This window comes from Manis pentadactyla, chromosome 6 (genome assembly GCF_030020395.1).
Source record: "Manis pentadactyla isolate mManPen7 chromosome 6, mManPen7.hap1, whole genome shotgun sequence".
In the NCBI taxonomy this organism is placed as follows: domain Eukaryota; kingdom Metazoa; phylum Chordata; class Mammalia; order Pholidota; family Manidae; genus Manis; species Manis pentadactyla.
The window spans coordinates 10,632,446-10,660,275 of NC_080024.1; the positions used below are offsets into that span (position 1 = coordinate 10,632,446).

At 35.3% G+C, this 27,830-nt stretch overlaps 1 protein-coding gene across 8 annotated transcripts in view; it reads right to left on the bottom strand.

Annotated features, from left to right (window-relative positions):
* The window catches only part of AGFG1 (ArfGAP with FG repeats 1), a 72,806-nt gene that overhangs the window by 39,434 nt on the left and 5,542 nt on the right, over positions 1-27,830 (bottom strand). For all 8 annotated transcript variants that reach the window (XM_036913235.2, XM_036913227.2, XM_036913180.2 and 5 more), the window contains exon 2: positions 12,406-12,499. In XM_036913235.2, coding sequence (XP_036769130.1) covers positions 12,406-12,499 — 94 coding nt within the window. The remainder of the gene's footprint in view (positions 1-12,405; positions 12,500-27,830) is intronic.

A 27,830-nucleotide genomic window follows, 5' to 3' on the forward strand; every position in this document is an offset into this window, starting at 1 on the left:
AAGGGAGCAGATTGTTCACATCCCCTTTGGAATTAAATGCTAAGAACAAAGTTTTACTTACTTGTCTTGATATGAAATAAGAATTGTTTGTGGATTATCAATAGCTTAGGGATAGCATCAATATGAGTGTACCACCTCTAACATGAACACTACTCACTCATTGCTTAGCTCAATCTAAGGTTCAAGGATGGTGATCGATTTATCCTGACACTATTGTCTGGTTGTCCTGGTAACTAAAGGCATGCATTTGCCAGGCAGCTGACTAAGGCTGGGAATGCAGCTTTTGGCTGAAGAACAGAGGGGGACCAACTGGCCCAAATGCAAAACAAGCCTCTGAAGTAAAATTGATCACTACCACAGTCTACATAAATTTCATGAAAAGGAGAAGAAACTGAGTTTTTTGGGGGTGACTCACAGATTTTTTTTTTAATTAAAAAAAGAAAGGAATATTCAGGCAAAGCTCTTAGTAAAAATGAGATCAGCAGAAGAGGTGAGTTTCAAGTACATTTCTAAAACAGATTATCTCATTGCCAAAGGTACAGTGTCAGTATATCTGACCGAAACATCAAATAAATAATTTCACAGTGAGATTTAAAAAACAAAACAAAAACCTTAATTGGTCATTGCTGGAAGATGGTAAGGAACTAACTCATTTTGGAAACAACTAAATACTGAGGACTACAAATGGCTTTGTTTATGTGCACTGTATATACTGATACTTATGAGAAGTAGTTATAATGTACTTAAAAAACAATAGAATCATGGCATGTTAATGTAAATAACTTTCATTTATGAAAATAGCTCTAATTTGTAAAACAAAAAAATTAGTGAAGAGTGACACCATTTTCCATTTTTGCAAATTTCATTAATACTTGGTTTAATAGAAGGCAGCCAATATCTCCTCTGCTTCTGCATTTTTGTTACATAGCTTCTGGAAAACTCCAGTGTATACTCATAGAAATGGGCATAAAAACAGCGAATTTAGCTTAGAATTACTAATTAGAGAACCCCTGAAAAGGTCTCAGGGATCCCCCCTTCACCCAGACTACACATGGAAAATCACTAAGTCAGAATATCAACATTTCACAGTCCCTAATTAATGGCTATAGGCATAGAGTATTAGCAGCCCCTAACACACCCTCTCTCAAAACTTGTCTCACCATAAAGAAATACGCTACCCAACCTATGAAACACTGTGTCTTCCGCCTTCCCTAAATTAAACATGAATCTTAAGAAGCTACCAAATCCAACTCCCAATGCACAGGTAAGAAGATTACAGAGAAACTCAGATGACAGAGAACAGTGACACAACATGGATGAAATCAGCAGAATCCAGATAGTAGGAAACTACCAAACAAATGATTGGGCAGCAAGAAGAGGGGGGAGAAAGAAAAGAGAGGAGAGTGGGGAGACTAGGAGTCAAATAAATGGAGGGGAAACTTAGAGAATAAAAATGAATTAAAAGGCAAGCAGAGCAGGTTCCACTTCCAGTAATGTCAGAGTAGCTCATATAAAAACACAACTCTCCAGCAGATAACTATAAACTCTGCACACATTATAGAAACTATCAGAAGACACTAGAAAGTAACCATAGCAAACAGAAACTGGAGAGGAGCCAACACTTGTAAGAAACAAACACTAGGTATGTGCTGTTTTTTCAAGGACCATCACTTTAAAGCAGGCCCCAGTCAATGGCAAGCAAAGCTGCCAGAACTCCAACACCACGTCACAAATCTTCAGGCTTAAAGACAGAGTTTGCAATAGCCACAGCAACTGGAAAGTAAGGGGTAAATCTAAGAAGGGAAAGAGAATAGGAGAATATGTTACTAGAGAATATTCCCTAGTAGAGAATAGAAGCCACAAAGGCAAAACTAGAATAATGACTGCCCAAATCTCTGGCTCACCCTTACCTATGCATGTGTGGGGCTGACCCCAAGCAGTTCAATTAAAGACTAAAAGAACTGAGCAGAGATTTCAGCTAAAATAAAAAGTGAACAAAACAAATAAACACAATATTTTTTGGAGGAACTGAACAGAATCCAGAGGCTCTACTGCCTACCATTCCCAAAGTTCTGGATATAATCCATTCACTAGATATACAAAGAAACAGGAAAGTGTGATCCTACTCAAATGAAAAGGCAATCAGTGGAGAAAGATTAGAGATGGGAAAGACTTCCAATTAGCAGGCAATGATTCCAAGCAGCTAGTAGCTCTATATTCAAAAGCACAAAAGAAAATAATGTTTGCAATGAATAAATAAAACTGAGATCTCAGCAAAAAAATAGAAACTATAGAAAAGAACCGAATGTAAATTCTAGAACTGGTAAAGATAATACCAAATTAATTCCAAATAAAAATCTGGAGTCTGAATAGAAAAGTCAGGTGAAGAAAAGTAGGTAGTGAAATTGAACATAACAGAAACCTGAAAAATGTAAACATTGAGGAAAAAAAGATTAACAGAGCCTCAGGGACATACAGGACAATATCAAAATGGCTAGCATACATGCAGTTGAAGTCTGAGATATGAGAATGAGGCAGAAAAAATTATTTGAAGAAGACATGATCAAAAACTTTCCAACTTGATGAAAGATAAATTTATAGGTTCAAGAAGCTCAGCAAAACCCAAGATGGATAAACACACATACACACACACACAGACCATACATAGCCACATCACAGTCACACTCTGGAAAACAAAGATTAAAAAGCTTCGAAATGGCCTATCACTATAGAGGAACAATAATATAAATATCACATAATACTTTTTTTCAAAGAAAAGAGAAAGAACACATAGTACTAATAAATATGTTGACTACCAATAATAGCTTCAAAATACATGAAGCAAACACTGACGTGTTCAAAGGAAAAGATACAAATCCACAACCAGTTGCCTAATTGCTCTATTAACAACTGATAAATTACCTAGACAAAATTGGTCAAGCAGATGTATAAGATCTGAATACAATTGATCATAGACCTATAATTGACATTTATAACATTACACCCAAGAACTTCCAGAACACATTCTTCTCAAGTACACAAAGTATGTTCACCAAGACCATAAAACAGGTCTCAAAAATAAGAAATGTTTGAAAGTATATAGATAATGTTCACTGATAATGATAGAAGAAAATCAGAAATCAATTACAGTTACGAGAAATCTTAACTCCAAATATCTCCAAATACGTAGAAATTAAACAACCATGTATGTCCATATAATTCATGGGTCAAAGAAGGAATCACAAGGGAAACTAGAAAACATTTTGAACTGAATAATAAAATACAACATATCAGAATCTGTGCAAAGCAGTTTAACCCTGATCTTAGAAATTGGCTTTAAAATGTTAGAAAAGCTCTGAAATTAATGACCTTAGGTTCTACTGTAACAAACTAAAAAAGAGTAAATAACCCAGGGTAAATAGAAGAAAAATAATAAAGATCAAAATTATTATAAAACTTACACATATTAAAAAATAGGGACTACTGTGCATATTTTATGTCAATAAATATAACAAATGAAATAAGCAAATTCCCTGAAAAACACAACTCATCAAAACTGATATGAGAAACAGATAACCTCAATAACCAGTGTGGTCACCTTCACTCTCTGCTCCAGGGACACTAACCCCATGCTTCTTTCCATCCTCCCAGAGCACCCAGTCATCTCAATCAGAGTAGCTGGCCAAAGGTGCCCAAGTCATCAGCTCCCAAGTTAAAATTCCGCCACGTGGTATAAGCAGCTACGGGGCTGGGGAGAGGAGGGGTGGGGAGGGTGGGCAGCACAGAGGGGGACAACCAGTCTTGGTTTCCATGTCAAATCAAACAATAGATCATTCAAGTGGACCATATAAAACCATGCAATAGGCCAAATCTGGCTGGGGAGTGGGGGTGGGGCTACACAGTTTGCCAAACTCTGACCTAGAATATGCACTCCATGACCTAGAAAAACAACTTTTAAGAAAGGGAAATCAGAGGACTTGCATCAAGAAAGACTTTAAGACACTGTGGTACTAGTGTAAGGGCCAAAAAATAAAGATGAAACTCAATATAGCGCAGAATCATACTCATATTTATATGGTCACTTCACTCTTGACAAAGCCTCCGAAGCAATCCACTGAGGAGTGTTTTTAACAAATGGAGCTGGAACAACAATACATACTCATGGAAAAATATGAACCTCAACCTCTAGCACACCACACACTAAAATTAGTTTTGGGTGGATTGTAGATATAAACATGAAAGCTAAAGTTTTCAAAGCTTCTCAAACACAATGAAATTATTCTCATGAATAGGCAGAGATTTCTTAACACAGAGTGGAGATAGCAGTAACTATAAAACTAAAAATTAATATATTTTATCAAAAAGATAAATTTTTGTTTGTCAAAAGATACCAATAAGAAAATAAATGAGAAAGTCAGACTGGGGAGAAAATATTCACTAACCATATATGTCTAAGAAGAATAAACAAATTTTGATATATTTATAAATAACAGAACAGTACTCAGAAATAAAAAAGAACAAGCTACATGCATCCACATGCATAATTCTCAGAAGTTTTACACAAAGAAGCACTCATTGGTATTCTATTTATATGAATATGAGTAACAATCAGAACAGTGGTTTATCTGGATTGGGGAGAGACTGAACAGAAAGGGATGTCAGGAACTTTGGGGGGTGATGGTCATTTCATGTTCTAAGTGTTGGCAAGACTTTGAGTTACCAAACTGGAAGCATTCATCAAAACTCTTCCAAAGGTACGCTTAAGATTTTTACATTTCACTGTATGTAAATTATACCTCAGAAAGTTTTAACAAATATTGAATTCTAGTTAATGATATAACAAGTATTGTAGGGATGACGTGAACTAATGTTTGCAACATATATTGAAATCAACTTGTGGAATCCATGGTCCAGTAGAAGACTGACAAAATATATCTAAATCTCTAATAAGTTCCTGCCAGGCATGGCCTTTGCCTATTCCTGACCAAAGTTGATCTTGCCTGTGCTGGATGACTTGAATTTCATGAAACAGAACCAAGAAACCGTCAATGACATCACCAACTCCTCAAAAAAATCTGTGAGCCCAGAGTCTGTTTCAAGTTTTACTCTTAACCAACTCATATAGCACCCATAAACCAGATGGCATCCTCTGTTGCCAAGATGAATGCCAGTTGCTATCCTAGCAGCCAAATAGACTTCCTGCTCTCTAAGAACCCAACATCAATTCTCAGGAGCCTACACAGCAGCAGATGCCAGAGCAGTGGAAGAGACACAGCTGAAGGACTACGCCTCAGATGTGTACACAGACTGCTTGTGCTGGGAGTCTGACTGCAAGGCCTGCAAGTCACCAGAGCTGCTAAGTTTCCCAGGGACTTAAGCTGGCAGGGCCCCCAAGCCACAGGGTAACCAGCCCCAGAGTAGCTACCTGGTGTGAGGCCCCCGCTGTCCTGACACACCTGGCTCTATCCCACAGACCAAGCGATACAAGCCCTAAGACGTTGTCTGGTCCCAGGCCTTTGCAGGTTGGACTGGGTTCCATCTAAGCATCCAATCCTTTATCAATAATACAGTTTCAAAACCCACATTTGTACCATTTCAAATAAACTCTTAAGGGAAGGAAAAAAAAGGAAGTTTATGAAATGAAAGGAAATTTGAATAGTGGCTAAATAACCAGATTATTGTCAGTTTTTATGGATTGTGGTTACATATTTTTAAAGTTCTTGTTTTTTAAATATAACATTAGTTGATGAATTTATAAATGAAATCATATTTCTTGGTTTGGGCCTTGAATTGGTGGGAGTTTGTATATTATTCTGTCTACTTATGTAGACAAGTGAACATCTCCATAATAAGAGTTTCAAAAAGAACAAAAAAGACTAATGATTTATCTTCTTAACTAGATTTAAGTAAGATTATTTTTTAAAAGATAACATACTTGATGGCAAGAAAGAATGAATGAGAAAAGCTGAGAGATGAGAGAATTCTAGAATGGCTCAGGCAAACAGCTAGAGGGCAATAAAAAATGTGACCTAGGACACCAATGCATTAAAAAGTTTAACATTCAGTGTAGTAGTTACAAACTAACATCTAGCTTCTTCTACAATAGTGAGTTTTTAGTCATCAATCGAAAAGATCCACTTTACAATATGTATAAAACAAAGATCGAATTTCCTATATTCTTCTTGCTAATCAGTACAGATATTTCTCTGAAAGCCAACAACTGATAAAGAATTCATTCTGAATATTTTAAAGATTACTGTGATTACATTCATCTAGAATTACAAGAACTCTAACACCATGCTTTTCTCTGAAAATAGAAGCCAGATTTTATAATATGTGCATTTCTCCACAAATATGCAACAAATATCTTCTTAAATAATATAACAGAATGTGCCTCAATATTTTAGTTATATGGTTTTAAACCTCAAAAATCTTACTAGGAAACTATTCTCTCAAATAATTACATGTTTTTAATTTAAAAAATTTTTTTATGTTACTAGTACTGAATAAACTTTTCATATTTATTAATGCCATCATTTTGACTGACAAGGTTCATTACTTAGTGGTGTTCAAATTAGACCAAAGATTATTTTGAGTCCTTGTCTGGAGGCTTTAGTTACTGTACTGTTTTTCTCAAATGGTGGTCCTTAGCTGTCAGCAACAGAATCACATAGGGTTCCGGCTGGAAACACAGACACTCCTTTGCCTCATCCCACATCCAGGGTCAGAATCTCCGGGGAGTAAAGCCCAGGGAAAAAAAAAAAAAAGCTTTTTTTTAACAACCACAAGTAATGCCAGTGAGACTCAAGTGATATAAATTTTGAAACTCCCTCAGATATATACTCTGTTCATTTTCACTGCTCTAGGTATAATGAAATAATAGGTAAGATTATGCCATGGAAATGTCTCTAATGTTTTGAGGGTAGTAAGACCAATACAGAAGAAACTAGGAGAGCAAAAACAACAAAAATCTGCATGAAGTCTTATAGGGAATATTATATTTTTAAAAAGTTTAAAGTATGAGTGAGATTTTAGTCCCTGTGGGCTAAAATAGTCCTTGAAGATCTGAGAGGAGAGTAAAAATTTTGATAGGGCTTGAAGAGATTCATGGTAAATAAACCAGCATGAACAAAATGGCAAAAGAACTGGAATACAGACAGCATATATGAACACAACTGAACCTAACAAAACACAGAGGTCACTGTGGCTTCAACACTTCTGCTACACACGAAGCAAGACAAAGACTAACCTGGAAAAGAAGCCAAGTTATAAAAGATTTACAAAGAGAACGAAAAACTTTGGAATTCCAACTGACCAGCAGACTTCAATCAACCACTTGCAGATCAAATTGGGCCACTGCACTGTTTTTGTACTGTCTGTAATTCAACAGTGGTTTTTACATATTTAAAATGTTAATGAAAGGAAAGTTTTTATTCACACAAGGATATGAACAGAGACTGTATGTAGGCGGCCCACAAAGCCTATAATATTTACTATCTGGCCCTTCACAGAAGCAGTTTGTCAACCTCTGCTAAAAGCAACTCAATCACTGTAGGTCCTGGAGTAACAAGTATGTAACTTGACTGCCACTCAGTAACCTCCAATGTGTTGTTACTAAAATAACTGCCAATTATTATTATTATTATTATTATTATTATTATTATTATTATTTAAACAACATAAAATCAAAATAAAATATGCTCCAAGAGTTTAACTACATACCCCAAATATTAATGTAAATGTCACTACTGTATTCTATGAGAACTGAAAAATCCCCCTAATGAAACCACGATGAGCAATGAGTATAAATATTGACCATCCTCTTCCTTTAACTTCTACTACCTTAGATTCTGATTCAATAAATATCTGAATAGCTATTTTATTCGACAAGAAATATGCTGTGAACTTTCACAGGCTGTCTGAGTTCAAAGCATTTTATATATAGCCTTTGCAAATAAACGTAGTGTAATTACTGACTTACAGGTGTAGAACCTGGGTTTCAGAGGCATCTTATCCAACATTCTCAACCTCCCAAGTCTAAATATGATCCTTTCTGCACAAAACCACTGCACTTCAAGAAATACTTAACAAGCCCAGCCCAAATTTTATCAATTTACCTGTGAAGCTGAAGTTTGGGTTAGATTAGTTTTAAATCAAACTTAAAGAAAATGAACAGACTTTGGAACTACATGATCGTTCCATGTAGTGACTCAGGATTATTTCAAAATCTCTGACAATGTCCCACAGGCTCTGATAATGGCCTTTCACTTTTCTGAGTCCACTGTTTGGTACTAAGAATAACCATCACTTATTATATAGTTTATAGGACAGGATAATTTAGGAAATAACCACTAGTACCCTATTTAACCTCATGATAGACTGAGTAAAACATATCATAAATGACGCCTGTATGTTCTAGTGAAACAATCACAATGTGTGAATTCAGGTTTTAAATTTATTTTAGAAACAAAAGTAATTTTCTTGTGTGGTAGTGCTGGTTTCTGATTATAAAATACCTCCAACCTTTCCCCAAGATGCAATTTAAGTGCCCAAAAGACCTGAACAGCTGTCTCATAAAATAAGACCTATGTAACTATTAAGTATACTTTCTGGAAAAATACTCAGTTCCCAAACTCCCAAGCATCTGTAACTCCAAACTGAAGCCCTTTCTCACTCCCATACTAAAACAGAATTGACAAAAAGTAATTCCTGCTGTCTCTCTCTCTCCCCAACTTGACTGTAAGCTTCACATGAGGGTAGCTATCACATCTGCTTCTGCTCATCACTGTACCGTTCAGACCCAAGGACAGTCCTGGCACACAGGAGGTGACTGCTTCAAGAATGAAAAATGAATTGTGAATGGTAACAGGGAAAAGTGCACTTTACTTTATGGGCCGACCATTTTAGAAGGATTTTTAAAAAGCATTAGCTTCTATTTTGGGGATTATCTATATAATCCAGCATAAAGATAATCAAATACTGTCAATCAATGCATGATTTTATCTCTACATGCAGACTGTACACCTGCAGAGTATCAGTAATACCCCTTTTACTCTCAGCCCTAAAACACAATTTAAACAGTTAATTTGCTACTAGAAAAGAAAAGCTACGTTTCAAAATGATATTACTTCCACATTTTCTTTTTTATTGGATCATCTATTATACTGTTTGCCAGCCCTCCTTCCATTAACTTTGCTAATTAGAAGTTAATTCAATTTTGAAATTTCTTTAACTAGAGGACCATGCTATACCCACAATTTCACAAAAAGAGCACATAAAATAAGAAACTACTAAAGATTTTTCAAGTAACATCATGGTACAAAAGAAAGTATTACAACATAAATATGAGGAAAATTTTTGTGAAATACTTTACTTTTGGAAAAAATGTTAAAGCCATTTTGGCAAATAATAAATACAAAGTGCTTTGTTGCAAAATATTGTATCAACACTGGGCATACTGTTCTATAACCTAATAATGTGAATATCTGTCCACTGAACACACTGTAGTAGTCTGAGAATACTAAAGTAATATTCAAATAATTTGTAAACCATATTTGTAGAAACCAGTAATACACTGTTATATACAGTGTGTGTCCTTAATACATATTTACGAACAGTAACAACATCATTTGCTTACCACAGCTACCAACACAGACCAACTCAGATGTACTTCATTAAGGACTCAAATGCCATGAGTGGTGCTGCCACTAGTTTTATCATTTTCCAAAACAGTGAACAATGCTTAATATAGTTCTGTTGTGAATGAAAAGTGAGATCTTTATTAGACATACATATGTGCTAAGCCACTGCACTGATGGTCTCAGTGGCTTCTCTGTGTCCGTGCCCTTCGCCCTGCAACTTGGGAATCCCCTCCCCTCTGGGTTCTGGACTTGGCAGCATGACATTCTCCAGCAATAAGTTGTTCACAACCATAGCACGCATGTAAAACAGATTTAAGTTAGACACACAGATGATTGTGAACAGGTTTTTCCCACATATAAATGTCTAGAGAACATTCCAAAGCATGTGGAATGTAGATTAATTCTGTTCAACACATTGAGAGTCACCCAGCAACGACTGCACTCACCTGCTTCAGCCAGCAACACCCCCCAGTCATGACAACCAAATGTGCCCCTCAGAACACTACAAGTCCCCTTTAGGAGCAGAAGATCCAAGACTGCTACAAGTAAACATACTTTCTGATTTTTTTCACTTCTGAAACACTCATTTGCAGGCATGAACGTGCTCTTGCACAAGATACATGACAGAGCCTTTGTAATACAAAACTTATGTGACTGAGTTTGATCCTTTCCGAACTAACTGAAAGATGGCACATGGTCGAACTGTAATGTCGTGTTTGAAATTAATAACTAAGATTAGTGTACTTTTCTCTCTGCATATTATACTTAAGATTTAAATGTTTAAATAAAATAAACTTTATTATAAAGCACTTGCACTTGGAAGTCTAGTTTTTTTAATGAGGTCGTACCAAACTTCCTGCAAGTTATAGTATCAATCCTCATCTTCTATATATCTCTTAAGTTTTTAAGAAACCAGATAATGCTAACACTGTAAAGAATCAAATACACGAGGTCCAATATTTTCATTCTAAAATATCCTTAGGGACATAAGCATGTTTGTCTTCCTGAACAAGTATTTGAAAGGCTGGTGTAATTTCTAGCACTAAGAACCACAGCACTTCTTCTTCCTTTGTGCACTGTCCGCTCTGCCTTCCATCTTTTCCTGCCAGTTTAAGTCCCCATTGGTCTCAAAGATCAGCAAATATTCTACCTCCTCTGTGAGATATTCTCAATCCTCTCCTTTTCACTGACAGACTGAGTCCGTCTTCCATATTACTTTTGATTCTTACCATTATTTAACATTATTGTAATTATTTGTTGCAAATCTGTCCCCCTCAACTGAACCGTAAGCTGTTAGCTAAGCCTATGCACCCATCCATAACGACACCCACAGCTCCTCACACAGACACTGTCCCAATGACTGCTTTAAACGGCCTATCAACTGGCATGTCTCTTTCAGGATTTAAGAGTCATGAGCCCATTCCAGTCATCTATAATGTTCATATTTTATTTCTTTTTGATTTAATAAGTTGCCTAAAATCAAGTACCTCTTTCTATATATTCTAAATTTATTTTGAGGTTATAGTCTTAAAAACTATTCCTTCAGAAATTCTGACATATGCAATAACAAGGATGAACCTTGAAGACATTATTAAGTGAAATAAATCAGTCACAGAAAAGACAAATACTGTATGATTCCATTTATGTAAGGTATCTAAAATAGTGCAACTCTTAGAAGCAGAACACAGACAGGGAGTTGCCAGGTGTTGGGAGGGGGAAATGGGGAGTTGCTATTCAACGGGTATAAAGTTTAGTAATGCAAGATGAGTAAATTCTAGAGATCTGTTGTACAATATTGTGCCTACACAATATTGTGTCCATGCCCTTCGTCCTGCAACTTGGTAATCCCCTCCCCTCTGGGCTCTGGACTTGTATTTTTAGATTTAATCTTAAGTAATTTTAGATTAAGTATTTTTAGATTAAATCTTAAGTAATTTTAGATTAAAATTAGTAGAATCTTAAGATTAATTTCTTTTCTGTCTCATATCAAAAATATGCCAAAAGGGTAAGTACAACTAAAGTAGTATTTCCTTTATGAGAAGCAACAAAACTTGCTTGTGAAATAATAATGGCTACTAAGAATCAATTGGGATAACTGCTTCATCCTTACCCCAAGATTATAAAACACACCCATTTTCTTTGTTAATTTTGTAATTTTAAAAATATTAGACCACCACTTTTACCAATACAAAACGTGGAAGCAAACAAATAGAAAGGAATTATGGAAGCCCATTAAAGCAGAACAGAGGAAAAGACTCCTCTCTACTTCTTGGGATCCCCTTGATGCTAGACTGCCCCTCAGAACTACTGAACTCCTCTCTACTGAGCACCAGCTCAACATTAAACACCATACATCCAACATTAAAAATGAACAGAAAGGAAGGAAGGGACCTCAAGTGAAAGCTGATCACACTACAGCCTAACAAAAGTTTACCCTAGTACAAAAGTTAATTATTTCTTCCTTCTGTTTGGTCTTTTAAAGCAAAGACTAATACTTACTCCAATACTGGATATGTCCTCCAAAAATGCCTTTATATTCAACACTAATGAATTTTAAACACGTTTCACATCTGTCTAAGCACAGTCTAAGGATAAGTACTTACGTAGTAGATACTAACACTAAATACGTTGTTAAATGAGTACGATCTAAAATATCTAGATTTAGAATACAAAAATAACTTTTTTTAGACAGTGAAATTCACCATTCTAAATAACTTATTAAATTACTGCCAACAAAAAGCTGAAAATTTTAAAAAACACTTACTTCATTTCCATGCTTTTGCAGGAATTCAATTTCCTGTTGTGTGAATGTTGTCATGGAGATAGATTTCACCCTGTGTGGTGGATTTAAACCTCGCCTAAAAGATAAAATTATTTTACAAATTTACTATTACACACTTTATCTTAAAAATTACACATCAATGCAAAACATTTTTAACTAGTTCATTTAAACCTGGAACAGTGTTTTCATTCCATAAACTATATAAAAATTATTTTAAATTCTTAATCTCATAATAGATGTATCAAGGTAAGTTTGGTCGGACTCACACTAAATATTTAAAGATAAATTCAAGTAACTACCTAGTTAGGAATATATAGCACCTGTAATACATGAGCTTCTAGGAAATATAAATATTGCTTTACTGTGTTTCTACTGGAAGATGACGACTGTATGTGTGAAGAGCTCTATGGTAAAGAATTTTTAAAAGTAATTATTTAAATATTTTGTTTCCTAAGAAAGTTACAATTATGTGTGAAGTTTGGTGCTATACAAATACTCTAATCAAACAGCTACCACCTTTTAAGTTTGAGGCTGATGTAGAAAATTGAAAACTAACCCAAGGATACTTGAAATTACTAACCAGTAAGAATAAAGTCCTATCCCTCCATCAATTCAAATAAGGATTTATTTAAAAAAATTTTCAATCACCTCAGGAGATAGTAAGTGTTCAAGAGGAAACATCCCTCCATCAATTCAAATAAGGATTTATTTTTAAAAATTTTCAATCACCTCAGGAGATAGTAAGTGTTCAAGAGGAAACAACAAGGGACATGAAAGCATTCAAGAAATACCTGGATACATGATTAAATGACCTTTAAGGGCCTTTACAATCTTGGAAGTCTTTTCTGTATAATTGGCCTTAAAAGGACTTCATCTCTAACTTTCTTCAGGATGTTTTACCAGGCACATGAAAAAACTGCAGAGAAATGCACTCAAGAGAAAATAAGAACTATTTACATTTTGTCCAACTATCACCAAGTGACCTACTCCACCCACGAGAATACCAGTTAAATAATCTATGCAAAATAACAAGAAATCCATACAAAAAGTTTGGTAAAATTACTTTGGAGTCATGTCCTCTGGTAAAGGCCTCATTTGGAATCCAGGTTCTAGAGCAGATTATTAATAATTTTACAGAATTTTTCATAGTCATCTTGCAATCATCCATGCTAATTCAGAGATTTAAAACAATGATGTTAAAATAATAAGTGAACCAATGTCTTTAAAAAAATCCCAGAAACATTTTTGAATAATTAAGTATGCATAGTTCTAGAAATTCACAACACTATAAGTGAAATAATAAGGGGAAATTCAAAATTAACAGAAGCTCAATTTTCATATCCTGCAGCTTCTTTCTCTCCCTTTGAACTGTCACAGATGGATGACACACCTTTCAGATAATGCTCTGAATTAGGGCATGCTGTACTTTAACTGTTTTAGATTTCAAAGTGGAGAAAAGTTAAACTGGGTTTTACTACTGTTTTCTTTTGCTTTGTTTGAATTTTAAACTAATAAATTATCATCTTCTTAGCTCTTGGTTAAGTCATAAAATACAGAAATAAAGACTGCACAATTAGAGAAACTGAACACAGCAATTTCATCCTGGTAAAACTTTCAAACCTCACTTTGAAGAAACAATTACAGTACAAACTACTTTCAAGTAAGTTTGCAATCACAAATTAAGACTTTAAAGATATCTTCTAAATTTCCAAAAGTGAAAATTCTGGAAAATCATTATTCATTTAAAGTGTGACACTTTGTTTTCCAATTCATCCATATTATCAAAGTAAGAATAAGTTCACCTTTTTCAGGAAAGCTTATTAGCATGATATGTATTTATTACCCTACCTTGTTCCAAAACAATTTAAGAAGGAATTTTACTTTTTGTTCTCTCAAACTCCTCTGTTCCCTCCCTCTCACTTCACAACTTTGCGTCTCTTTATTCCCTAAGACTGCCTCCTTGTTCCAGCAAATCCCTTTACCTTTCCACCTTTCTTATAGTATCTTTTTTTAAAAAAGAAAAGGCAAAGGAGTAATTTTCTAATGAGGAAATGCCAAATACTGTTGCAAGGGTGTACGTTTTGAATAAGAAATTTTGGAGTAAAGAATTACACCCCTATACTTCTCAAATCATTAAACGAAGAAAACCCTGACTCTTTTTATATTATACAGAGATAATCTCACAAAAGCAGTTACCATGTATAGCTTATTCACTTATACACCTCAAGGTCCTACCACATCACAGGGCCCATTTACACATAAAGAAGGTATTCATATTACTTAGATAAGTGAACAAAATTTTGAACTTATGGAACAAATACAACCAGAATGTATTAATAACCAAACTATAAAAAGACATTTTTTCTCCCTTAACAAGAACAGTTACCATAGGAGTTATTTAAAGGAGCTTTCTCGGTGCACTTAAGATGGGATTCAATTTACAAAATGCATAGACACAATTTTACAAGGCCTCATTAATTAACTCCCTCCAAGGAAATTTTACATCTATGTTGTGTTCTCATATTGTTCTTTTAAATTCCATTTACTCAGGCAGATTAACTATATTCTCAATTCAAGAATATAAAAGGATTTTTCCTTTTTTATCCTGCAAAAGCTTTGTACATGAATTTTACATGTTTAGAGTTTGGTAAAAAAAAAAAAAAAATTGAAGACTGAATTTATCGACCTCTTAAGAGTGCAGACTGATGAGTCTGCAGTGAAAATGGATAGTCTCATACACTGATGGGAGGATAAAGCCACCAATTTGTATCAAGAAACCCATTCAAGCCTTTTGACTAAGTAATAACCCTTTTAGGAATCTATTCTAAAGAAGGAATCTGAAACACAGCTAACTAATTATGTGTAAGATGTTCATCAAACATTATTCATAATAGGAAAACATTAGAAACACTTCAATATCAAAGGGCAAGTGGTTCAATAAACGACAATACAACTGTGTAACATTAGGCATACTTGTTTTAATATTTTAAGATGAAAATAGTACCGTAGTCTCAGAACCACACACAAAAAAAATCGGCCCAAAAAAACCCAAACAAGCCAAATACCTTAAAAGGTTAACAGTCCTTGCATATGGGTGATGGGATTGAGTGGGGATAGTTTTCTATTCTCTCCACGCTTCCCACAATGAATCTGTATTAGTCTAAAAGAAAAACCATAGCAAGAAATAATGGAAAGTCCAAATGACAAGTACTGGTCAGAAAATTTGGACTTTTAGTCCTGACTTAATGGATGTGCATGTCTGTTCTGAAGATTCAGAGCACAAAAAATAATAAGGGAGGGAGAGAATAGTTTTTATTTTTTAGGCTTTCTTTCAGTTTAAAAAAACCTAGAAAACCTTTCCTTCAAGATACACCTACCAACAACATCAACCTTATATTTACCCCATTTCTCTAAAGCAGGGTTTCTCAACCTTGGCACTACTGACATTGTGGGTGAGATAACTATTGTGAGGGGGCTGTCCTGTGGATTGTGGGATGTAGGGCAGCATCCACAGCCTCTATCCACTAGATACCAGTAGCACCCCATCCAGCAAGGGCAATGGAAAAGGACATTGCCAAATCTCCCCTGGGAAGCAAAATCCCTCTAGTTGAGAACCACTGCTCTAAATACATCAAATACGTTAACTATGAAGCAAAAGAAATTAGTGTAATTCCTTTGGATCTCTACAGAGCATAAATTCCACCTACATTCAATCTTCTACAAAACATTCTACAAAGTCACACCATACACAACAAAAAAATTTCAAGTTTCTCATGAATTCTTTCAATCACAGAAAATAGAAACGAATACTTTTTATGAAATGATTAACAAAATATAAAAGTTTAAAATTATACAGTATTTATTAAAATTTAAATCAGCAAAGACCAAGATTGTCCACAAACAATAACCAAAAATGTAACATAAAGCATGCTTCTACAAAGGTAGGCAAACCATAGTAAAGCTGAAGGAAATTAATATTTACAAAGTATCTAGACTGGCACTTTGCATATTTAATCTTATTAATTTCTACTTCCAACTGTATGGCAGACTAGATATTCTGAAAAGTCTCCTGTGCTAAAATATGATAGATACTCCATAAATTACAAAAACAAAAAACCCTTGTTAACATATGGTTAACCTTCTAAAAGTAAAGGAAATTTCCATGTACCACCTCCCCAAAAGTAAAAAGACAAAAATATTAAAAACTGAGCTGAAAAGAAGAGTGGCCCACGTTACACACAAAATGCAGTGTTGCTCAGAAGGCAAGTATCAACAATAGTTAAGATCAAAGAGCTGAACCTGAGATATCCCTGCTAAACCTAAGACCCTGGATGGGGAATAAAGTAGCTTCAGGTTGACAGTACCCCTGGATCCCAGCAGAATAATAGTCAAATCCTCTCAAGAGGAATGCATTTCCAATTCATGCTATACCAGGATTTGGCAATAATACATTCAATAAAACAAGAACTTGCAATAAAAATCACACATAACAAAACAAAACACTGAGCTTGAGTCAGCTGAAACAAATTTATACCATCTCTTCCTAAGACTTTATGTATTGGAGTGATCAAATATAAAATTTAAAGTACACACAGCACAAAGAAAACATTAAAACAAATAAAAAATGGAATAAAAATGAAGAAATATGTTACTATCAGAATAACTGGGCAAATTTTAAAATCAGAACTTTTAGAAATGAAAAATTATAAATGTGGAAATTAAAAATTCAACCAATTAGGTACAGAGCAGATTGGACATATTAAGAGAGAGAACTGGTAAATTAAAAGATAGAAGTAGTAACCCAGAAAGCAACAAAGACAGAGACAGACAGAAAAGAATGTTTTTAGAAGAAGAAAGAGGGCATTAGAAGGTCTAACATACCAATACTCTTGCTTTTGAAAGAGAACAAAATGAATGAGGAGAGGCGATATCTGAAAAGATCCTGAAATTTTTCAAATCCAATTGGAAGACAACCATCTATGCATATGGGAAGCACAGTTTATCAAAATCAGGACTGGAAATATTTTGAACAATTAGAAACATTCTGATGAAACTTGAAAGACAAAGAGAACATCTTAAACAAAGGCAAAACTGAAAGCAGACTTCTCAATGGAAACTAGAAGGCAGTGGTATATTATCTTTAAACTGTAAGAAAAAAACAGCAGTTGTGAACCCAGCAAAACTATCTTTGAAATTTAAGATTAAAGAAATGATATTTTCGGATAAACAAAAACCAGTTTACCCCAGGAGATCTTCACTGGAGAAACACATATTGTGTTCACATACATACATACATACACACATACATAAACAGATGGACAGACGAAAGACCCTGAGAAGGTTCCAAGGTTATTAAAGGGGTGAGCAAAGAAACTAGTAAACACAGGTAAATCTAAACATCATCTAATTTTAAAATGTCCAATTTATGTGGGGAAGTGGGAGGACAAATCTAACATTTCACTAACAGTTCCTAAGTGAGGGTATTTTATATTTTCAAAGACCTTGTATTATTAGGTGAAGGTTAAAGTATTGATTAACAGTAGAATGTCAAGATGAAGAATAAAATTTCAATAGTGACCAGAAAAGAATACTAAATTTACAGATTCCAAACCTGTACAAAAGGAAAATCATCAAAACAAACTAAAAGCCTCTTGCCATTTTAAAATAAAATTAAGCATACACTTGCCATACAACACTCTTGGCAATCATACTCCTAAGTATTTATTTACCCAGGTAAAATGAAAACTTATGCTCACCAAAAAATCAACACATAAGTATCTGTAGCTGCTCTCTATTCATATCCATCAAAAACTGGAACCAACCCAACTGTCACTTAAATGGGAAATGGATAAAGACACAAGCAACGGATACTACTCAACAGTAAAGTGAAACAAGCTATTGGAATATGCAACTAACTAGGATTAATCTTAAAGGTACTACACTGAGTGGAGAAGGCAATCTAAAATGGTTCTATACTGTATGATTCCATTTAAATGACATTTTCAGAAAGAAAAACTATAGCGTCGGAAAACAGCTTTATAGCTGCCAAGGATTAAAGAAAAACAAGGGTTAAGAAGAGTTTTGAGGGGTGATGGAACAGTTCTGTGTTCTGATTGTGGTGGCAGTTACATGAATCTATACGTAAGTTAAGCATCATACAACTGTATGACAAAAAAGTTAATTTTAACATACGTTAATTCAGTAAAACACCACAGCCCTAATTCCATGTTACTACTTATATTAATCAAAATCTTTAATTAAATTTTTTTCATTAGCAGACCATCTTTTCTACTTATGAAGTTTGATCATTTAAATAAATGAAATCCTTAATCAGAATTGAATTATTTCTTAATCTAGTTATTTTTCAGGGATATTCCTGGAAGCTGATATCAACTTTCCTTTTTTGCTAAGCCTAGTCTAGCTGTCATGTGAATTCAGTGTTTATTAAACATATACTGTAATGACATTAAGTCATAACTGTTCAATCAAAGTGTTGGGCAAGTAAATCACATCATTTTTTCAATGCCAATACTGAGGTACCACCCATTCTGGATCCTACAATACACATTTTTAAGCCTCTAGTTTAATGCAAAAAATAATGACTCATTTAATAAGAGCAATTGATATTTTGAAAGCATGTTTGCCAGTTAATTGGTTTCAAGAAGTTCCAAAGTCACCTACTGCTGGAGCCCAATGTTTTCTCAGTATAATTAAGTCATACACCGATTCCCCAGGACCCCAGGTGTGATGGCAACCATATGGTATGACTCATTCCACATGTCCACCAGTATGCTGCTCTTAACTATGTCTCAAACAATCTTGCAAACAGCCATTTGTTAACTCAAATAACAGTGTGTGCTAGATGAATAAGTTAAGCAAGCTTACTTAAGTTTATTAATTGTTTTTCTCCTACTGGGGGAGAAGCTGCTTAAAATATTTTAATAGGCTGTGGACATTTACATGGTTCATATGTTGGCATAAAGTAATAAAATTAATCTGACATTTAGATCTATCCCAAACCTAGTTGTTTGTTAAAAATATTACACATAAATAATGTTTCATATTATAAAAATTGTACATTTAAAATATACAAGTAGAAGATTCCTTTAACAGGTTATCAAGATGCTAGACTGTTAATGCCAAGACATAGTATGTATGCAATAGCCCAAAATATTAGTCTATTCAGAATTCAACTTAAAAACAATGAATACACAGGCACACACATATAGAGACACTCCCCCAACCCCTCACGATATAAACCACAAAGGTTATTTGGGATGTTTTTTTTTTTCAAAGTCACAAATACTACAATGTAAGGTCCTTTAAACAATTAGGGCAAGAATCTAAAAAATAATACTCAAGAAACAATTTAAGCCTAATTAAGGTATTACAGTTAAAAGTGGACAACTGCAATGATAGCAAAGCAATAAAGGCATTAACCCACAGAGAAAGAGAGACAGGGAACAAGGAAGGAGCCCAAAAGCATACTATGGTTCTCAACTTACCAAGTTTGGAAGATACAAAGTGAATATACCAGCAGATAATTTAAGTGACTGCAGAGTAAAGAAAGCCAAACAGAAGCTCCTGCAGAGGTGGGAAAGGTAAGCTGGAAGCTGATTCCCACCCCAGAACCTCTGAAAGAGTCACGAAAGTCGGGGGACTGCCTGAGGGTCAAAAACAGACTTTCAGTTCCACTGCAGCCACAAGACTACCCCTAAAGGCCCTAGGTAGAAATCTTTAGGAAAATCTGGAGAGATTATACCAAACAAAATCTGTTCACAGGTATAGCTGAAGACTGTTATTAGGTACTATGCTAAAACCAGGGCTTATCTGAGACTCTACACACTGAATAAAGGGAGTCTATACCCTCCAGCCCCCTCCCTCAACTTGGCACCTTCATGATGTTTGGAGAAAATATCTCTGAACTAAAAAGAGCATGATTTCCAAACCAATGAGTCCAAAAGAAAAAAAAAAAGTCTAAAATATTGAACCAAAAACCTATCCCAAAATATTTCAATATAAGGTTTAGAACTCCAGGAATAAAAAGATCATATGCACTCCCAAAGAGGGAAGGGAAAATGGGACACAATTAATCAGTAATAAGAATAGTATCAGACTTCTCAAAAGCAAAACTGAAGCTTTGAAGATAATTAAACAGTGCCTTAAAAATTACAAGTGTAAAAAAAAAAAAAATTACAAGTGTAAAGTATTTTCGTCTTTGTGAATGTAGACAAACTATTAATTTTAAAATGAGGGCAGAATAAGACATTTCTAGTCATGCAGCTCTCAAAAATGATTGGTCTCCCATTAGCCTTTAATAAGGAGGCTAATGGAGATGTGGCAGTCCTGAAAAAAGACAGTTCAACACAGGTCAGGCCTAAAGGGAATTTCCTGAATGATGGTGGAAAAAAAGTCCCAGGATGACAGATTCATAGTAGTCCTCAGAGAGCAGCATTTCCAGACCAGAGAATGACAACAGAAGTACCCAGGAAAGATTAAATAAAAATAAAGAAGTACCCCGTGTTTGACCATATTGAATGAAGTTTTATACCTCAGCCAGAGATGATTTATCCGGGGACATATTGATGATACATACATTGAAAAAAAAAAAAAAAAAAAAGCAAATGAAGAAAACTAGACAATTATACATTTCAGGGAGAAAAAATTTGTACAAGAAAGAAAATACAGTAGTGATAACAATATGACTCAGCTGAGCATAGTTACAATAAGGAAAATACTGAACAGTGATTTAACCAAAAACTGGTAGAATTATATTGAAGGAGTAGAAGCAGAGGATGGATGGAGAAAGTAACAGGAGTGTTACAAGGACCAAATCTTTCTATTCATTCTTATACAATAGAAAAGTCAAAAGAAAAAGTCAAGATTGAAAATAAAAAAATAGCTACATATGTATTAATTATAAATACTAAGGTAACTACAGAATAAAACAGACAATAATTCAAAGTCAATATTTATGATAATCAGAAATGGAGGAAGGGATAGGTATCTTGTTCATTACAAGTCTTAATCTTTTTAAATTATATGCACATATTATTTTGATAAAAATTAAAATTGAATTAAAAGGTAAGCATAAAAAAGAATGGAAAATAAATGGTTCTTGCTTTCCAAAATTAAATTTAATTATGGAAAACTTGACATATACTTACAGGTTGTTTTCTCTGATGGGAAAGCATTCCTGGAAAACTTGCGGAATTTTTAAAATTTCAAGTCTCAATTAGACACTTAGGAATCCATTTATAAAAATACTTACTGAACACAACTCACCCAAGTTTGAGCCACCAAGATTCACTGAGTAAGAAATAAAGGTTTGATAGGAGAAATGAGGAAAAGTTTTCACCTCTTCCCACATTACTAGTTCTACTGATTTTCAGACTTCTCCCATCAAAGAGCTTGCAAAATATAATAAAAAAACAGGAAGAACAAGAATTTTTAGACTCTGACAACTGTAAGGAAAATTCCTTTCTTTTCTATAACATACATGTTTCTCCGTAACTTCTATACACTAGTCTCTTATCTCCCCCTAGAGAATAAATCTTCTATACACAGGCCTTAAATTACCCCCAAGGTAGTGAGCATCTGTACAGCTAGCTCCCCATACTCGCTAGTCTTCCCTTCTTTAAGCTAACATATCTGGTTCCTGCTTATGTTCTTCTCTTTTCATCCTGATCAAATTCCTAAAAGCGCACTCCAGTTTGTTAATGTACCTCTTAAAGTAAGCCACCAGAATAAAAGCAAGGTGCAGTTACAACTTTCCTTCCTCTAAGAAACAGTTATGGTACCAAAGAGCCTATGTCCTATTCAGGAGTCTGGAAAAAATAAGGTAACTTTATAAAGAAAAAAACTGTCATTGCCCATATTTTGAACAATTCAAGTAAGTTTTCCATTACTACTGTAAAGTAAGTTAATAAATTTCATTCTAATGATGCCCAGGCAGGTATCTTTAGTGCAACAGATCTTAAGTGTGAGTTTGTAAAGGATGTCACGAGGAACCTGCTGCTAATTAAAGTACCCAAAGTTATGAATGATTTATTTTTTACATACATTACATATATTAAAGGAATGTACATGACATATATTCCTAAACAATCACCTCTTTGACGATAAAAATTAAGAAACACATTATTGAGTGAGGAGGAAAAATGGGAAGAGTAACAGCCCCTAGTCCTGAACACATATCCACAGGACTTTCTCAAGAATGTGAGCATTATGCATGTTATAGAGAGAAGACTGAAAATATCAGTCTGGGATTTGTTTATTCTCCAAACAGTGCTACTGGAATAGATAAAAAGGTTTTTAAAGAGGCAATGGATTTTAAACTGATGTCTAAAGGTCAGCAACTTCCTTAAAATAATGTTTTAATTCTTTTCATTTGTAATCCAACTCACTAATAATATTCAAAATTTTAATATAAGCAATCTCAGTAAGCTGTATAACCACTACTTTGAAACTGACTGAAGGTCAAAATGTTTACAATCACACTGTGCCAAAAATCATAGACAAATGAGAGAATAGAGACAAACTTGATGTAAAAATGATGTCTCTATACAAAACTTAAGGTCAAATTACGTCACCCCACCTGTATGCTGACAAGATTTCCTAGAACAGAAGGTGCTCAAAGAACGACAGAAGAGGCCCTCTTAATCAATTTGCAGGATGAATCCATGTTTCTCCTTCCCACATGAAAACCTACACAAATGCCTACTGGACAATGAACATTAAATGGCTGGAAACTCTTTCCTGCACCTTCCAACTCAGTTTAATGCTTATCAAGAACTGTTTGATACAATACTTATTAAATAGTTGGTACATTATTTGGTTAATATACAGTTGAACTGAATATTATGTAAACAATGACACATAAGGGAGAACTGTTTCCATGAAAATTATGTGAAGTATTTTAAAGATTCAACTAAATCAAGTCACTATGAAAAGTTGTTATTAACTGTGGACAAGTACTGTAAAAGGTTGAAAAAAAAAAAAGACCATAAAAAAAAGTTTTAGGTATCTCTGTAGAATAGAATCAGAAAGAAAGTGACTAATCAATCTGTTAGAACACCCCCTTTCTGCCTCAGTAACAAACAGTTTAATTGTATCTAAATCTAAAGTCTATGTTAAAGTTTCACAATCTGAACTCAGTTATATACTCTGAGCATCATACATGTATACACGATACTCATTAGGGAAAAAAAGATTAGCTCCAAGTCTAGTAATAGTAACACTAAGTTGACTGCTCAATTTATTTAAACAAAGATGTTGCTAAAGGAATGATTAAAGGTATGTGACTACTCAAAAATTTAGCATTCATGGCAATAAACACCACCTACTGTGTATCAGCACTTTCTGGGACATCAAGGTTTCTGGATGGTAGATAGCATGGCTTACTGCATTGCATATCTGTATATCCACTGCTTAGCCCCATCCTTCTATATAGCCATATTCAATAAATATTCAGTGAATTATACTACTTAATCCTCATAACAACCTTCAGCTATATATTATCAACTTATCACAAATAAAGAAACTGAGGCTTAAGGTGTGGTTCCAGGCCAACCTGCGCACAGCCACCTCACTTCATACCTTGCTTAAGTAACAAAGCCAAAAGCAGAGTCAAAATCTGATTTCAAAATTCACATTCTTTCAATCATACCACATCATCTAAAAAGCAAATACACAGGGATTAAAGATGGCGGCGTGAGAGGAGAGACAGAGGCTACCTCCTCAAACTGGATACAATTAGAAATTATAGTTGGCGCAACTACTCCTGAGAGAGTAATAGGAAAGAGGACGGCGTCAGACTGCACACACCTGGAGAAAACAGCAGAGCTCAGCGAACAGGGTAACGTACCAGAGCTGTGGCTCTGCGGGACCCGAGCCCCTCCCCCACCCCAGCTCACCAGCGGGAGGGAGAGTAACAGAGCAGGGAGGGAGTGGAAGCCTGGGACTGCTGAAAACCTAGCTCTGGAGATCTGCGCTGGGAGCACAAACCTACATTTCATGGTGCTTTCATGAGACTTGCATGACTACTGGGTTGGAAAGTTAATACAGGCAGAGTTCCTGGGGAGACTGGGATTCTGGCTGCTTGTGGAAAGCAGGGACCCATATCCGGCAGCTCTGGGACAAAAACTTGTACCTGTGTGCCCAGCCCACTGGCTCAGGCAGTGGAGACAGGCACAGCAGCCGGGAGGCAGGGAACAGCTCTTTCCTCCCCCCAGGCACCAGTACCGCTCCCCTGTGATCCCCGACATTGCTTCAGGGGCTGAGCAGCTCCAGAATAGAGCTTCGGGACACTAGAGGGCGCCACATACAAACATGAAACGCCAAAGGAACCTGGTCCAGAGTAAAATTATTAATAGAACTCCCGAGAAAGACTTAAATGATATGGACCTCATGACTCTTCCTGAAAGGGAGTTCAAAATAAAAATCATCAACATTCTCATGGAGGTTCGGAAAGACATCCAAGAACTCAGGAATGAATTCAGGCCAGAGATCCAGTCGTTAAAGAACACGATGGAGGGTATTAAAAGCAGGTTGGATATGGTGGAGGAGACAATAAATGAAATAGAAACTAGAGAAGAGGAATACAAGGAAGCTGAGGCACAGAGAGAAAAAAGGATCTCTAAGAATGAAAGAATATTGAGAGGACTGTGTGACCAATCCAAGCGGAACAATATTAGCATTATAGGGATACCAGAAGAAGAAGACAGAGAGAAAGGGATAGAAAGTGTCTTTGAGGAGGTAGTTGCTGAAAACTTCCCCAATATGGGGAAGGAGATAGTCTCTCAGGCCATGGAGATCCACAGATCCCCCTACACAAGGGACCCAAGGAAGACAACAGCAAGACACATAGTAATTAAAATGGGAAAGATCAAGGATAAGGACAGACTGTTCAAAGCAGCCAGAGACAGAAATAAGATCACATACAAAGGAAAGCCCATCAGACTAACAACAGACTTCTCAGCAGACACCTTACAGGCCAGAAGGGAGTGGCATGATGTATTTAATGCCATGAAGCAGAAGGGCCTGGAACCAAGATTACTTTATCTGGCAAGATTATCATTTATATTTGAAGGAGGGATTAAACAATTTCCAGATAAGCAAAAGCTGAGAGAATTTACCTCCCACAAACCATCTCTGCAGTCTATTCTGGAGGGACTGCTATAGATGGAAGTGTTCCTAGGGTTGGATAGCTGTCACCAGAGGTAGTAAAACCATGGTAGGGAGGGTGGAGCAGCTGATTGCGAGACAAATGCAAAATTAAATTGACTGTCCCCAATGTAAATCAAGGGATAGACAAACAGTACAGAATTTGATACCTAATATATAAAGAATGGAGGAGGAGAAATAGAAAAGAACCTTTAGATTGTGTTTGTAACAGCATACTAAGTGAGTTAAGTTAGACTCTTACATAGTAAGGAAAGTAACGTGGAACCTTTGGTAACCACGAATCTAAAGCCTGAAATGGCAATAAGTACATACCTATCGATAATCACCCTAAATGTAAATGGACTGAATGCACCAATCAAAAGACATAGAGTCACTGAATGGGTAAAAAAACAAGACCCATCTATATGCTGCTTACAAGAGACTCACCTCAAACCCAAAGACATGTACAGACTAAAAGTCAAGGGATGGAAAAAGATATTTCATGCAAACAATAGGGAGAAAAAAGCAGGAGTTGCAGTACTAGTATCAGACAAAATAGACTTCAAAACAAAGAAAGTAACAAGAGATAAAGAAGGACACTACATAATGATAAAGGGCTCAGTCCAACAAGAGGATATAACCATTATAAATACATATGCACCCAACACAGGAGCACCAGCATATGTGAAACAAATACTAACAGAACTAAAGAGGGAAATAGACTGCAATGCATTCATTCTAGGAGACTTCAACACACCACTCACCCCAAAGGATAGATCCACCAGGCAGAAAATAAGTAAGGACACGGAAGCACTGAACAACACAGTAGAGCAGATGGACCTAATAGACATCTATAGAACTCTATATCCAAAAGCAACAGGATATACATTCTTCTCAAGTGCACATGGAACATTCTCCAGAACAGACCACATACTAGGCCACAAAAAGAGCCTCAGTAAATTCCAAAAGATTGAAAGCCTACAAACCAACTTTTCAGACCACAAAGGCATAAAACTAGAAATAAATTGTACAAAGAAAGCAAAAAGGGTCACAAACACATGGAGGCTTAACAACACGCTTCTAAATAGTCAATGGATCAACGACCAAATTAAAATGGAGGTCTAGCAATATATGGAAATAAATGACAACAACAACACAAAGCCCCAACTTCTGTGGGACGCAACGAAAACAGTCTTAAGAGGAAAGTACATAGCAATCCAGGCATATTTAAAGAAGGAAGAACAAACCCAAATGAATAGTCTAATGTCACAATTATCAAAATTGGAAAAAGAAGAATAAATGAGGCCTAAAGTCAACAGAAGGAGGGACATAATAAAGATCAGAGAAGAAATACACAAAATTGAGAAGAATAAAACAATAGAAAAAATCAATGAAACCAAGAGCTGGTTCTTTGAGAAAATAAACAAGCCTCTAGACAGATTTATTAAGAGAAAAAGAGAATCAACACACATCAACAGAATCAGAAATGAGAAAGGAAACATCACGACGGACCCCACAGAAATACAAAGAATTATTAGAGACTACTATGAAAACCTATATGCTAAGAGGCTGAAAAATCTAGAAGAAATAGACAACTTCCAAGAAAAATACAACCTTCCAAGACTGACCAAGGAAGAAACACAAAATCTAAACAAACCAATTACCAGCAAAGAAATTGAAGCGGTAATCAAAAAACTACCCAAGAACAAAACCCCCGGGCCAGATGGATTTACTTCAAAATTTTATCAGACATACAGAGAACACATAATACCCATTCTCCTTAAAGTTTTCCAACAAATAGAAGAGGAGGGAATACTCCCAAACTCATTCTATGAAGCCAACATCACCCTAATACCAAAACCAGGCAAAGACCCCACCAAAAAAGAAAATTACAGACCAATATCCATGATGAATGCAGATGCAAAAATACTCCATAAAATATTAGCAAACCGAATTCAAAAATATATCAAAAGGATCATACACCATGACCAAGTAGGATTCATCCCAGGGATGCAAGGATGGTACAACATTCAAAAATCCATCAACATCATCCACCACATCAACAAAAAGAAAGACAAAAACCACATGATCATCTCCATAGATGCTGAAAAAGCATTTGACAAAATTCAACATCCATTCATGATAAAAACTCTCAGCAAAATGGGTATAGAGGGCAAGTACCTCAACATAATAAAGGCCATATATAATCAACCCACAGCCAACATTATACTGAACAGTGAGAA